At 38.9% G+C, this 15,919-nt stretch overlaps 1 protein-coding gene across 14 annotated transcripts in view; it reads left to right on the top strand.

Annotated features, from left to right (window-relative positions):
• Positions 1–404: 404 nt before the first annotated feature.
• The window catches only part of Tasor (transcription activation suppressor), a 59,474-nt gene continuing 43,959 nt past the window's right edge, over positions 405–15,919 (top strand). For 13 of the 14 annotated variants that reach the window (XR_015639553.1, XR_015639554.1, XR_015639555.1 and 10 more), the window contains exons 1-6: positions 446–989; positions 9,714–9,859; positions 11,189–11,281; positions 12,303–12,375; positions 12,753–12,844; positions 13,353–13,514. Coding sequence is in view for 7 of the 14 variants with exons in the window: in XM_087589089.1 (XP_087445215.1) it covers positions 650–989; positions 9,714–9,859; positions 11,189–11,281; positions 12,303–12,375; positions 12,753–12,844; positions 13,353–13,514 (906 nt within the window). In the remaining 7 variants the exon portion in view is untranslated. 14 annotated transcript variants of the gene reach the window in all.

The following is a 15,919-nucleotide window of genomic DNA, read 5'->3' on the forward strand; positions in this document are numbered from 1 at the left end:
TTGAACCCTGGTCGTTTGGAAGAGCAGCTCAGTGCAGACTGATGAGTACGTCACAAAACCAGAATCTGCCAATTATCTGCCGAGTTTGGTCCACAGAACTTGGGAGGCGAGAAGGCACTCGCTTGCAAAAGCACTGTCTGGAAGACCTCTCTGGGCTTGCCTCCATCAAACGCAGTAGGGACAGGGCAGGGCCTAGGAATCTGCAGAATGCAGCCAGGCCCGGGCCTTCAGTCTGAAGCGATAGCGTCGACGCTTTCCCCGGGCGTGGCAGTCTCCTCTTTTGGCGGGCTCCGCATCGCGAGGCTCCGCCCCCTGGAACGGTCTATCTGCATTCGCGGAGGTGGGCGCTGCGTTCCTATTGGTAGAGCGGGCAAGCCGAGGCTCCGCCCCCTCCCGGGCCCGACGCGAGCACGTTGGGTAGCCGGGGCCGGTTGAAAAGCCGCCCGAGTCCGGGGCGGCTCCCGGGGCGAGAGGCACGCTTAGAGCCGCGGTGGCGGTTAAAAGGCGTCTCTGTGGCTGGAGTGCGGCCCCCGGGGGCGGAGGGGCCGGGTGGGCCGAGAGGAGCTCGGTGGCCTGGCCCGCCGCCCTTCCCCCCCACGCCCGTCGACCTTGTGGGCGGAAGCTCCCTGGAGCGCCTCACGCCCGCGCGATGGCGACTGCTGCGGAGACGGAGGCCTCTTCGACGGACACGAGCTGGGAAAACGGTGGCGGCGGCGGTGGCGGAGACGACGGGATGAAGCCAGCCCTTCCGGAGCTTGAGTCCTCCCTACAAAATGGCGGCGTCTTCTCCACCGCGGAGCTCGGCGGCCGCGGCGGCGGCGCGGGGCCTGAGGAGACGGCGGCAGCCGAAGCCGCTCGGAGCCACGGCCACGAGCCGCTTCAGAACAAGTCCGAGGCGGCCGCGGCCTCTCTGCCCAAAGGCGCCGAAGAGCCGGAAAGGCCTTTTAGGCGGAGTTTTCAGATCCCCAGGAAGAGCAGAGAAAAGAAAGGTGGTGCCTCCCCTTCCTCCCAACCCCTCTCTCTCTTCCCTCCCCCTCCATCTTTCATTAGGACCTCTCTGTCTCCTCTTCCCACCCCCATCCGAGACACGTAAACACGCACGCAAGCGCCAGCCGCCTCTTCCCCTCACTGCCACGGCCGCCCAGCCGCCCTTGGTGCGAGAGGATAGGGTGGAACCACGCTCCGCCGCTCCCCCTCTCCCCGTGGAAGCTGGAAGTAGCTAAGGTTTGAAGCGTTTCCATAAGGCTGCAGCTCCCCGAGAGGAAAGATGGTGCTCGGTGCCCCTCTTTCCCCAAGCCCTGAAGGCAGAGAAGCTGACCGTGGTCTCCTAAAGATGCTTCTGAGAAGTCTGCTTGTGGAAATAGCCTGTAGCCATGGATTCTGAGGCTTTCTCCAAGGCCGTTGCGTTCTAAGGACAAGTGTTTCTCACTGAGGAAATTCTTCAGCTCTGTGTGTCTACTTGAAATGTGCTCGATGTCAGCGTCTTCTCTTATTTAGAAAAATCTCCATGCACAGTTTTCCATCACACTTCATTTCCATGTAGTTGTTTGGAAAAGCATTAGCGTACGTAGGTTTCTTCTGTATCACTCCAAGCCTAGTCTTACTCTTATTAGTTTCTTAAATCGATTATAGGAACAGTTGGGTTAGTTGCTTACTTTTTGAGATCTTAGTGCCCATATTGTAAAACGTACAACACTTTTTTCCCCCTTAGAGTAGGTTTTGACTGACTGGTAATTTGGGATTTTCTGGATTTGACTTAAATTTTCCCTTCTTCGTGTTTTTAAATTATTTCCCAAAGCTTTTTTTTTTCTTTTTGATATTTGAATCTCTGAAGATTTAGAATCTTGATTGAAACGATGCATCTGAGTAACCAACTCTCTTTGCACAACAGATTATGGAAGTACAAAGAAAGTTCTTTTCTAGTTGGATGACAAAGTCAAGGAAATAGCATGAGAAACTATGCAGAGAAGGATGAAGCTGATCTTTGCTGACTGAAGTGAATGTTTTAGAAATACTCTTTAAATGAGTTGATGTAATACTTGTAATATTTTAGGATGTAGGGCAAGACAGTGAATTCACTTGATTTAGTTAAGGTGTGTATGATTGTGTTGATACAAGAAAAGTTAGATACTCATGCCCAATGGCCAGTTGGTAGAAAATGTTGCAAGTACTTTAAAATAGGCCCTCATAATGATAGTAGGGGCTTAGTATTTTCAGATCTTTTTGACTTTTCTATTTTAGATTTTAAATGATTAAGGCTGTGAACAAATCACCTTTAAAACGACTTTTTTTTTTTTTTTTTAAAAAAGGGACCAGAAAACTGGCTTAGAGTCATTTAGGATTTTGTTTGAAATATGCTAAGGTGGTATGTATTTATTAAATTTCATAAGCCAAATCCAGAAGTTGCACTAAAATGACTGCCCTTGAAAAGTGGCCCGGGGAGTTAGGGAGTATAAACCTTAGCTGCTTTCTCCTTGGAGTCTGATGTATTCCTTTGGGGTGTGCTTATATTTTCCATTTTGCCTAGGGTTAAGATTTTTACTCATATCTGTAAGGGAGGTTGTAGTTAGGAAAGCATGGTAGTTTTTTTTTTTTTTTTAACTGAAAATAATTATAAATATCTAACTTCTATCAGGCAGAAGTTGTTCAAATAAGTAAACAACAGGGTTAAATCAAAACTTAAAAAAACCAAATAATAGACTCTTAAGTTCAGCCCTTGAAATTGAAATGCTCCTGCCTCAGCCTACCTGCTAGGTGGAATTACAGATGATATCATGATCTATGTATTAATATAGCACTTTCAAGTAACTATTTTAGCCATCTCAGATTTTAACCTAAACTGGGAGATGTTAGTCTTTGAATTTTGACTTTTTACTATAAAAACATAATCACTTTAGAAAAGTTATAAGAGTGTTTCTCTTTTTTTCCTTTTTTTTTTTTTTAAAGATTTATTTATTTATAAGTACACTGTAGCTGTCTTCAGACACACCAGGAGAGGGCATCAGATCTCATTACAGATGGTTGTGAGCCACCATGTGGTTGCTGGAATTTGAACTCAGGACCTCTGGAAGAGCAGTCAGTGCTCCTAACCGCTGAGCCATCTCTCCAGCCCGAGGCAGTCTTACAGTCTTACATAGTCCTGGCTGTCTTGGAACTCACAGAGTTCTATCTCTGCCTTCAGAGTGCTGGGATTAAAATTGAGCAACCCATACCCAGCCTGTGTCGGTCTCTTTCTTTTTTAACATCACTTAATAGGCTTACAGTGTGCAATAGAGAACAGATGTTTGGAAGGAAAACAAGACACCATAGAGATTGTTAGTTTCCTTCCAACATACTGATTAGAAAGTTTGAAAAGTATGTTCAGGATTTGGTTTGGTACTAACAGCCATCTGACTTACTAGCATAAGAAATTTTTTATAGATAGGTCTTGAATTTTTCAGCATCAGAAGTTTTGTTGTATTCATATTCTAGTAGTCTCAACTGCTTTCTGGTAAAATTTAAAGTTAGGATATTAATTTTAAAACTTTCTTAAAATACCATTCATATAGTTTATTGGTCTTCAAAGTTATATTTGAGACAGGTCTTACTACATAACCCATGCTGCCATCAAATATGCAATCCTCCTCTCAAGTCACACCTATAGGAACTTAATCAGCTCTTGAAGTTATACTTGATGGTAATAGCATGACATCTAAATACTGCCATTTTAGTGGGATCATAAGCCTGGCAAGCAATATTGTACTTTATTGGTAGTAGACATTGCTCTTGTATATAACTACATCTCAACAATTCTTTGTATTTGGTAGGTATTTGTCCATCTTATAGAAAACCTGAACTACTGAGAAGTCACTTGTCACTGGGTAAATGGTGGAGATAGAATTTGGACATATATAGGCCACGTGGAAGTGTTCAAGTGTAACAAGGTTATTTCTAGTAGTCTAAATTTATTTTTATTTAGGGAGGCAGGGTTTATTTTGGCTCACAGTTTCAGGGTATAGTTGATCATGCTGAGAAGTCATAACTGTACAAGTCCGGTGGTTAATTTCATGACAATACATCTGTAATCAGGAAGCAGAGAAAGATGAATACCCCATCCACCCTCCCTTGAGACAGGAGCTCCCTGCGTTTTCTAAGCTGGCCTCAAACTCAAACCTTGGATACCACTACGTTAGCCTTCTGACAACACCACATGTGGCTTTATAATCTAGAATTTAAGTTAGCTTTTGATTTGATCAATTGTGAAATTGGAAAATTTAGCATATTCAGCCTTGGGGAGAATTGTGAGATGGAAGGATTATGTTCACTGTAAATAATGGCAGATTATATGCTTTAAAGATTTTGTATTTTACATTTTTTCAGAGCAAAATAGAGATTTATTTATAGATAGTGAGAACTCCCAAGAGTGGGAGAGAGGCCAAGGGATAAATACCCATATTTTACTGATTCTGCTGTGTGTTGTAGTATTTATTGGTTGGGCTATTTTCTGTAGTATAGAGAGACACAAAAATTGCATTGGCCTATTGGTGGATTGCCATGTTTTATGCTACATCTAGTATGTCATCAAAAGTAAAATTAATAATTTAATTTGACAGTATTCTCTCCAAAGTTCTTGGGATAGACTAGTGATACAGTTTCTAAAAGATGTTCATCTTTTCTAACAAAATTTGCAGTTGTCTTTTTTTTTTAAAGACCAGGTCTTAATGTAACTGGTGATGGATTTACTTCCTGCCTCCAACTCCTCAGTTGCTGGGATTGGACCTGGTTCTGCAATTGTCTTTTTGAGTCATGGTTTTAGTTGGATATGGATAACTGAATTTTGAAAACTGATTTTTCTCTACATAGACATAAACCTGGGCAGGAAATTTCATATTGTACTGGTACATGTTGACTTATGCCAATGTATTTGTTATTAACAGTGCTGTGTTCATTCAGCATTGATGTAGAGATAAAACACATTCTTAAAACATAGGTAGTTTTTAGATAGAGAAATCCATTTACAAATCAGTTATGAGCAGATGGGAGTCACATTGTATAGTGATAATAAGGCCAGTAGATATCAGCCTTGGACTCAAAATTTCAGACCAAGTTTGATCACTGGCTGGTTTGCTAATTACTTCATTTTCTCCCTTGTAACTCAGGCTGGCTTTGTACTTTTTAAAAATTTTTTATTAGCATATATATAGTAATGGGTTATCGGTTTCACTGTGACATCTTCATTCATGTATATGATGTCATCATGACCCTATTAACCTGCTTTTGTGCTCCTCCAAATACTTCAATATTTAAGAAATAAATATGGGTGTTTGTATGTCTGTACCACAAGCCTGCCATCAGATCCACTGGAACTGGAGTTATAGGTGGGAGCTGCCATGTGGGTACTGGGAATTAAACTTAAACCAATGTCCTCTGGAAGAACTGCTGGTACTCTTAATCCCTTGAACCATCTTTCCAGCTTTTCCTTTTACTAATCCCAACTAGTTTCTTTCCCAACTTTTTTTTTGGGGGGGGGGGCGTTGGTAGTGTTTAGGGGTGTTTATAGCATGGGCACCCCAGTCCACACCACAGAAGTGAATCTTCCCCCTGCATCAATCATTAATGGTATACATCTTCAGAGAGGGATGGAGGTCTATCATTCTCAGTTTTGTGTAGGTTTTGCATAGGCAATCACAACTTTTTAGTAGCCTTGCCTTGTCTAGAAGTTATACATACACACACACTCTTTGAGAAACTTGTGTATTTTAGGTATCCAATCCATTCTTATTCACTGTTGTTAAATAAATGTTGGACAGAGGGACAGATGTTCCATTTATGGTTAGCATTCAGCAGTCATTCTCTGCTTTAACGGTCACCTACTGCAAAATGAAACTTCTCTTACTGGAGCTGACAGCAGCACTATTCTATGAGCTCGACTTGAACTTTTGATGCTCCTGTCCCAGCTCCCTAAGTGCCGCAGTTATGGATATATGCTACTGCATTCAGCTGGTATTCTTTATGGTGATCTTGTGCTTCTGGGGATGGAACTTAAGACTTCTTGCTTGTCAGGCAAATGTTCTACTACTGAGAAATAACTGAGTCCCATCCATTGGCTACTTCAGTTATAATTACTTTTAGATCCGAAAGCTTATATTCTTATTGTTTACATGTTTTGATAGTAGTCTGTCTTGTTTTTTAAAGTTTAGCATATCATGTATTATAGTACAAGAAGGTCTACACTGAAAGTAAATTGGTCAAAGATAGTGGAGGAAAATGTTCTTTTGATTAAAGAACAAAGATGCTTTTTTTTTTTTTTTTTTTGACCTATTGCCAATTGCTTAAATGTAAATTCTTTTTTGTGTGTGCTATGTGGGTATGGCTGAAGGGATGGAACCCAGGGCTTGTGTGCTTGGTAAACACTCAACCATTGACTTCTATCACTAGCTAGCTTTTTATTCCCCACCCCCAACCCCAAGTCAGGGCTTTTCTGTGTATGTCCCTGGCTGTCCTTGAACTCCAGCATCTGGCTTGTACTTTACCAGCACCTGGCTTTTTATGTAGCTTCCAGGGATTCACATTCAGGGTATTATTGGGCTTACACAGCCATCTCACCAGCCACTTTTATTTTTTCAGTTGCATTATGGTTAGCTGTGTTGACTTTATTGCTCAGGATGGTTGGCTTTCACCTAGTACACACTGTATGATAACATGTAATCAGAACCACTCTTCATTTTTAGAGCTACTATTATGATATATGCCTAGTTGGTTAAAGAACCAGATATGTCACTAAGGGGTGGTGGCAGCCCATGCCTTTAATCCCAGCTCTCAGAAGGCAGAGGTTGGTGGGTGGGGTATCTCTGAGTTTGAGGCTAGCCTGGTTTAGAGTTCCAGGACAGCCAGGGCTACATGAAGAAACCCTAACTTAAACCTCCTCTGCCTCCCACCTCCAAAATGAATGGATATGTCATTAGACATTGTATCCCTTATAGTCTAATAAAAATGAATTGAAAGTAAAACAGCTTATTTATAGTTACCTTTTAGATAGCATATTTCTTACAAGTCTATATAAAGTTGAGTGATGGTGGCACATGCTTACAATTCCACTATTTGAGAAGATGACATTTGAGGTCAGCCCAGGATACATAGTGAATCTCAGACTATTTTAAACTTTTTTTTATAAGACCTTGTGTCAAAATATAAATATATGCACAGCAGTATTTTCAGTGAAACCCAAGAGTTACTTTTAATATCTATTGACCTTGAAATGTCTTGAAAAAAAAAATAGGCTTTTTTTTTAATTTGGGAAAAGTTTATATGTACAAATTTGGTTTTCAAAGTTTATTAAATGAAAATTTTCATGTATACATTAGGAATTTCAGGTTATTAGGACAAATTATTTTTGTTTGTTGGCTTTTTTTGTTTGTTTTGAGATGGGATCTCACTATGTGGCCTGTCCTGGAACTCAATCTGTAGATCAAACTGGCCTCAAACGCACAGAGGTTTGCCTATATCGGTCTCCTGAGTGTGTGCTAGGTATGTTCCACCATGCTTGATTATTAAACCAAATAGGTTAAATGATTGTGCTATAAGAATTCCAGTGCCAGAAATCTGTCACATCTGGTAAAAGCACTTGATCTGTGTGAGCTTGAGTTTGATTCCTAGAACCATAGTTGATGGAGAGAGCCATCTGAAAGTTGTCCTCTGACCTCTACATGTACATCTTGATATGAGTGTACCCATGTTCTTACACGCACACACAAATTTGAACCAGATGTGGTTGCACTTGCTTGTATTTTCAGTATGGGAGAGGCTTTGAAAGAAGGATTTGAGGTTAGACTTGGCTGCCCAGTGAGAACTTGTATCAGAGATGGAAGCAAACATTAAATGGACTATAGACTGGTGAACACACAAGGAATACAAACTTACTTGTTACTGTGTTAACTGTGCACAGGTGCTCTATTCTGCTTAGTACTTTTGTAAGGGCCTGTGATTCACTGAAGAGTGATACTGGAGACTCAAATAATATGCAAAGGCAAAGTGTTTATTCTGCAGAAATTGCCAGCATGCAGGGATCTTCATCCACCAAAATGGAGATGTTGAGTGAGCTTACAGTCTCACTTTTAAAGCCTGTTAGGGGAATTCCAGGGAGGAGTGGGTGATCTTTACCTTTCTCTACCTGGATTGGTTGGCTCTATTTTTCAGGTTATGGGTGTCCTTGGAATTGGTGAAGGTTCTGGGGGATTTGGGAGACTTCTGGAACCATTGCTAATTAACTACTTTTGACTCAGGCCAGGTGTTGGAGCAACTCCTGATTGGCTGCCCTCTAGAGGTGGTTCTTCCTGGGATTTGAGTTGTTCTGGACTTGTCCAGTATTAGGAAACAGAAACTTAAGCCATTCTTAGACTGTTGTCGGTTTGGAGCCTGTCATGGCATGCATCTTCCTGGCTTAGCCCTCTGTCTCATTGTTCTCCCACTTTTTCTCTGTGTACTGCCTTATGTGATGTATTTGGCTTGTAATAGTTCTTAGGAGAACTGCAGTTTTCCAATTTACAATGAACTGGGCTTTTGATTAAGTTATACTCATTGGATATAAAGCCAATCTGGTATTTCGGTTTTTACTCTAGAACTACACCGCTCTTTTGCTAGTACTGGGCATTGCACCTAGTTTTTGAAACATGTTAGAAAAATGGTCTATTGCTTTTTACTTTTTGACTCGAAGACAAGTCTCTACGTTTTTAGGCCATCCTTGAACTTGCTCTGTACTTAATCATCAAGTAGCTAATAAGGTGGTACACACTCTTAATCCTGGCATTTGGGAGGCAGAGGCAGCCAGATCTCTGAGTTAAAGGCCAGCCTGGTCTACAGAGTGAGTTTCAGGACTACACAAAGAAACCCTGTTTTCAAAAACAAACAAACAAAAAAAAAACAAAAAAAAAAAAAACAAAAAAGAAAGAAAAAATATTCTGCTTGGCTCAGAGCCCTTCATCTTAGCATTTGGCACTTAAATGTTCTATTTATATTGATAATAAAGCTATTCAAGTACTGAATATTACTTCAACTTTAAAGCCTTGGCTGGTGTGGACCTTCTTCTATAGACCAGGCCGCCTCAAAGTTTTGATTATCCTTTTGTTTTTAGATTATTTTCTGATCTCTGCCTTTTAAGTGTAAGAATATAAGACATGAGCTACTATGCTGGGTTTATGCTTTTATTTGTGGTGTAGTCGCTCAACTGCCATAGTCTTAAACATGCTTTCATTGCAGTGTAAATAGGAATTGAGACAAGTTGAGTACATGCCTGGGTTCTTATGAGAGTTGAAGCAGTTTAGATTGCCTTGAGGTTTATAAAACCACAACAGTTTTTGTATATGAGGCCTGGCCATCATTAGTTAAAGGAATTAGTTAGTCTAGGTAAGTCTTAATTTTTCTTTAGTGAGTTATAAAACAATTTGTGTGTATGTGTGTGCATGCACATCTTCACATGGGTATGCAAGTGGAGGATAGAGGACAACTTTTTGCAAGGATTTTCGGGATCCAGCTCTGGTTAGGTCTGTACAGCAGGTTACTCACCTGTCGTGCCATGTAGTTGGTCGCCTTCAGTGAGCTCTAGTAACTGGCATGTCATAAAGTAAAGTAACTGTTGGTGCCTTTTGTTCATTTGAAGTTAGATTTTAAAAACTACAGTAAACAGAAAAACCTACATTTTTGATAGAATAATCTTACAATTTGTGTTTTTTTAATAGCTCTTTTCCAGCAGTTAACTCCAGGCTCTCGAGAATTTGAAGATGTTTTAAATATTCTCCATTCATCTTACCTTGAACCGACCTCAGTAGCAAATTTTAACTATAGACGAGCTTGCTTGATACATAATGAACTTTTGGAAAAAGAGGTATGTATTTAGCCTGGGGAAAAAATCCTTGAAATTTCTTTGGAGAAAGGCCTTTTTTTTTTTTTTTTTAAAGGAAAGACAATTTAAAAGATGGATGAAACTATTTTAAATTATTTCTTGGTGCTAGGAATTAAACCCAGGGTCTGACTCAAGGCTAAACAAGTGTTCTACTTCTAAATTGTGTCTTGTTAATTGCTATGCTATGTTTATCTACTGTGTTAAATTGTTACTAATGTGCATTACCCAGAATCCTGAAGTAAGCCATCCATATAGGGATCATTTACTATAGAGTACTTAGTTGTAAACTTACAATTCAGTTTTTTCTTATTTTTTTTCTTCTGGATTTATAATTTTTTTTTTTTAAAATAAGATAGGGGTCCTTATGGAGTGGTCAGGTTGACTTTAAACTTAAAGTAATTCTCCTGTTTCAGCTTTCCAAGAGTTTTACTTGTAGGGGCAAGTTGTGGCATCCCCCTCCCTCATAGAAATTTTTACTGAAAAAAAAAGTATGTACAAAGGGCAGCAGTTGACAATGAATATTAATTTCATATGAAAATTAGATGTTCTTTGAATTTAATGTAGGAAAAGCCATCTTGTATAATTCTGAGGTAACACACAAGTGGAACTTTAGAATCTTTACTGTTTATTGCTTTGTAATGGATGTAAAATATTACAAAGTTTGGTTTTATACCAGTTGGTTAATGATATACTACCAAAATGATAGTTTAATGTAGTTTCATGGTATGGTAGGGATTAATTGTGTATGGAAATTTTATCTGAAGTTATATTACATAATTGAGATAGTCTGAATACAGATGCAAAATGCTAAATATTCTGTAGTTTAAATAGATACACGTTTGAATCTCAAAGTAAATCTAGCAGTTAGATTACTTGGCTAGTATGCACCATACTGTTCAGTCAGCACTCCTTTCTGTAACAGAGGCTGGCCTTGAACTCAGGGAGTTCCTGTTTCATCCTCCAGACTGTTAGTTCTAAGTGCCACTGTATCTGGCTTAAATAAATTAAACTACCTATTATATTCAGTATGCCATGTAAAGTGGGAGATAAAAAGATACAATTAATAATTTTTGGGGAGATTGGGACTATAGTAAAGTTTTAATGGCAAATTAGCTAACATTGGTGAATGCTTAAATACGTTTGACTATTTTATGTGTTGGGAGTTAAAATGGGAAGAAAGAAAATTGAAGACTGAATAGCAGAAAGCATAGAGATTTTTTTTGGTTTGTGATTTCTTAGAAAAATTTCTTTAATTCTAAGCCTGATGACACAATCATGCTAAGTAGTTACAGATTTAACTTTTTTTTTTAGTTTACAGAAAAGAGAAGAGAATTGAAGTTTGATGGTCGTTTAGATAAGGAACTTTCAGAGTCTTATGCATTTCTCATGGTTGATCGGTACCAGGTGAGATAATTCCTTTACCTGCTAAGCACCTTACTAGCTGTTTGTTTATTCACTTTATATCCCCTTCTTTATTATTATTTTTTTTAATAAAGTATGTGGTGTGTGCACAGTATTTTGGGTAGGTATTGAATCTCCTAAAGCTAGAGTTACAGGCAATAGTGATCCTTCTGACACAAGTGCTGGGAATTCAATATGAGTTCTCCAGAAGAACAAACAGTAAACAGTATGAGCTGACCCATCTCTCCAGCCTCTTTTTTTTTTTTTTTTTTAAGGGGGGTGGGAGTCTCTTGCTATGTATCTCAGGTTGTCTTTCCTTGAACTTAGAGGCATCTTGCTGCCAGTCATTTGGGGTTACAGACATTCACTGTTACCTAATGTTTTTACTAACATATAAATAGAGGAAATAGTTCAGAAGGGCAAAATAATGTAATACCCTTTTCAAATGTAATCATTGTTTCTCTGATCACTTCTGTTTTTTTCCCTTAGAATATGCTTGATTAAACATTTTTTTTATGAAAACAAGATTGTCCTATATAATGCTGATCTATGTTCTTATAGCTATTTTCCCCTTAATTAATGTTTTCTTTAAATATTTTGCTTGAGGCTAGAGAGGTGGTTCAGTGGTTAAGAGCATTTGCTGCTCTTCAAGAGGACTTGAGTTCACTTCCTAGCAACTCTGTCAATCACCTCACAAAGCACCTGTAAGTTCAGCTCCAGAGAATATAGTGCCCTCTTCTGGTGTTTGAGGGCACTGCCACACACATACCTAATCACATAACTAAAAATACCAAAAAAATCGTAAAGTATATGTAAATACTTTGCTGGTCTTAATTCTTAATTTTGTTGGTGAGATGAATTTCTGACAGGATAACCGTAGAAATTTAAGTCAGTTTTACTGGTTAGCTGAAATCTATGTGTGAAAATTTTGTAATTCTAGTTTATAAGATGACATTTTTGAAGTTTTACAAATTAAGTGTTCTTGTTAATTTGTTTTTAAACTAAAATGTGTTTTTTTGCATAGGTTCAGAGCATATGTGAAAAAGGATTGCAGGTGGGCCAGTCCAAAATAACAGTTCTTGGCAGTCCTTCCATGGGTAATACTTTGTTTCTCATTTGTACTTAACATTACATTGCCATTTAAAATCCTAAATCTAGTATGCCTATAATCACTAATTAAATAGGTATGCTTTTTATATTTTTAAATGAGGAGACTAGTATTAAGTTCTGAAATATAACACTGGCTTTCTTTCTTTCTGATTTTACATGCTTTGAATTGATCAAATGTTACTATTTAAAATGTTTTATTCTGGTCAGAATGATTTTGAAAATTCTGGTTAAACATCAGCTATCCTTGTCTTTTAAAAAGTTGTCATACTTTCTATTCCTTTTATTATAATAAAATAATTGGTTTTTTTTAAAAAAGAATTTAAAATTGGTTGTTTACATTCAAATCATTTTCTCTTTCTGTTAGGTATCTATCTTTGTAGGTATGCAGATCTCTTACAGGCTAATCCTTTGGAAGCTGGAGCAGTAGGCGATGTTGTTATTTTTAAAATAATGAAGGTAATTTTAACTTGTATTTGTACAGATCAAAGGCAACATTTAACTTTGACTTCAATTTTAAGTGATCTAATGACTTTAGGAGTCTGAGTTAAAAGGCTATATTTGGTAATATATAAAGAGTTGTTATCTTAAAAGACTATGTTATTGATTGATTTGTTATCTTTTAGATTATGTTCACTTATTAATGTGTGTTAGGGTACACATGCCACAGGATGCATGTGAAGATCAGAGAGAGCCTTGGGGGTGTTAGTTCTCCTTCAGCCTTGTGGATAATTGAGACTCAAACTCAGGGAGGGTATCAGGCTTGGTGCTTTTACCTGCTGAACTATCCCACTGCCAGCATCGCTCACCCCTGCAACCCCATTTTCCAAAGAAAAAATGAGAAAAAAAGAGAGAAACATGTTGGCAGATTAACAGTTTAGCACTTGTATTTCTTCTTTATTATAGCATACAGTAAATATCAGGTTAAGCAGACACTTAAAATGTTTTATTTTGTTTTTAATTTTAGGGTAAAATAAAGAGTATTTATGATCCTTTAAGTGTAAAAAGCTTGGAATCCATGTTAAGTAAAAGTGCTTTGGACCCTACACCAAAGCATGAATGCCATGTGTCTAAGAACGCCAGTAGGATTACGTCCCTCCTGGCCTACAGAGCCTATGAGCTCACTCAGGTATGCACTGGGCTCCGCCTAATGTGGAAGGTGTGTGTCTGTGTGTCTGTGTGTCTGTGTGCGTGTGCAGGTGCAGGTGCTTGTAGGCTTGGAGGTTGGCAGAGAAGGGGGTCAGATCAGGCCAGAGTTGGCTTGTTGAGAGGGTGCTGGGACCCAGACTCTAGTCTTCATGGCAAACGAGCATCCTTAATTGCTAAACCATTTTATGGTGTCACCTCTTGAAATTCCTGCCCTTCAGGGCTATAGAAATACCTTGTTGGTGAGTAAAATACTGTTTGTTTTTCAAAGTAAATGTCAAGCCCCTTGACTATTTTTATTCATAACTCTGTGTTCCTATGTTCTACTGATTTATTAGGATGCAGAATATTTTTAAGCCTTAATGGATATTTAGAAAACTATGTAGTTTTGTTCTCTTTTTCTAAAAAAAAAAATATTTTCGAGACAACATCTCAGTACGTATCTTAGAACTCTTTGTGTAGATCAAGCTGACTTTGAATTAAAAAAAATCAGTGTGCCTCTGCCCTTCTCAGTGCTGGTATTAAAGGAGTGACTGACACGCTTAGCTTTCTGTTGGTGTTTGTTTCTGGTTTTTTGAGACAAGGTCTCACTATGTAGTTGTGGCTTTGAATTCACTGAGTTCTCTCTTGACTTAGCCTCCCCAGTGCTGGGATAGAAGGTGTGTGCCATAACACTAGGCTGTTTTTTGATACCGGGTCCATCCTGGTCGCAAACTTGATATATACTGGAGGCCAGTCTTGGGCTCCTTCCTGCTATTCCTTTTTCCCTTGTTTAGCTTTTTTTTTTTTTTTTTTTTTAAATATTGGGTCTTGTTATATAGCTTAGGCTGACCTCAAAATCATCATCCTCTTGTCTGCTCCTGAATCTATGAAAAATCTCGAATGTTAGGAAAAACTTATTCTCCTGATCTCAGCATTCTTTAGTTGCTTGTAGTTTTATCCAGGGTTGAGGCCTTGTGAGCTTTCCTTGATAACAAGCATGGAAAAGGCCTATGTTAAAAGTAGTGATGTTAACTTATATTAAATAATGTTATTTTAAAATTTTTATACATCATGTTTTAATCACTCTTTTCATTCCCCAACTCCTCCTAGATTTTCTCCTCTTCCCTATCCACCCAAGTCCATTTTCTTTCTCAAAAAAATAAGATGAAATGAACAAAAAACCCAAGTAAGTCAGAAAATACCAGACTCAAACAAAATGCATACAAAAGGACGATTTGTGTTGGACAGCTACTCCTAGACATGGGACCTGCCTTGGAGTGTGGTTGTTAAAATGTATATTGTTGCTTCATTGAAGAAAATTGATTTTCCCTTTTCTGATATTCATTTGCAAATACTTTCTTAGTGGTGGTACTTTGTGTCTACTTCCCTTTCTTTGTGCTGGGATATTGTCTGTGAATTTGTGTGGACATTTTATATTCTGCCAGTCTCTTATATGCCACCAGTTTCTTGAGTTCATATGTATATCAGTCCTGTTGTAGCTAGATAATGCTGTTTCCTTGGGATCTTCTGCCTCTCTGGTTTTTAAAATCGTTCTGTATTCTCTTCCCATAGATCCCTGAGCCTTGAGGAAGGAGGGCTTTGATAAAGACATCTCATTTAGGACTGAGTGCTACAAAGTCATTCTCCCCACATTGTCCAGTTGTGGGTCTCTGTTATAAACTGTCATGTCCTACAAGAAGCTTCTCTTGAGAGGGTTGAGTGATGCCCTGATGTGTGGATATAGCAGTAGGTCACTAAGATAGTACTAGGTTTTTCCACTAGGTCCCATGACTATTCAGTCTCAGATTCTTGGCCACTTCAGCAGTGATAGGGCTCCATTTCATGGCGTGTACTTTAAATTGTATTGAAAAATGTTTGGATACTCCATTTGCAATTATAACATTTGTGCTACTACTGTACTAGCATATATTGCAGGCAGGTTGCTGTTGGTCAAAGAGCTTATAGCTGGTCAATACTGTTGATTACTTTTCTCCTCTATCAGTGTGCATACTACCTTCTAGGACTCAGTTGAGCTGAAGCTCTTAGTTAGGTTCCAGCTCCCTTTCTCTAATGACATAATGTTTTTCGAGGTAGGGCCTTACCGTTAGGTTGTACAAGGTAACTAGTAACCATGGCAATAGCCTGTGACATTTGGATGTGGGACCCCTCAGCCAGTGATTCAACAAAATGAAATCCATTGGCACTGGGGATTTTACTTGGCAGCATAATTGTGGGCATTGTTCTTTTCCATTGTATGGTGGACCTAGAAGCAAATACTCATCAAAAAATTTTGTTGTGGCTAGACAGCAAATCAGTAAGAGTATTGACTGCTCTTCCAGAGAATGTGAATTGTCAGCACCACATGATAGTTCACAGTGTCTTCATTCCAGTTCCAAGAGATCAGAT

Source organism: Rattus norvegicus, chromosome 16 (genome assembly GCF_021556685.1).
Source record: "Rattus norvegicus strain SHRSP/BbbUtx chromosome 16, alternate assembly SHRSP_T2T, whole genome shotgun sequence".
Taxonomy (NCBI): domain Eukaryota; kingdom Metazoa; phylum Chordata; class Mammalia; order Rodentia; family Muridae; genus Rattus; species Rattus norvegicus.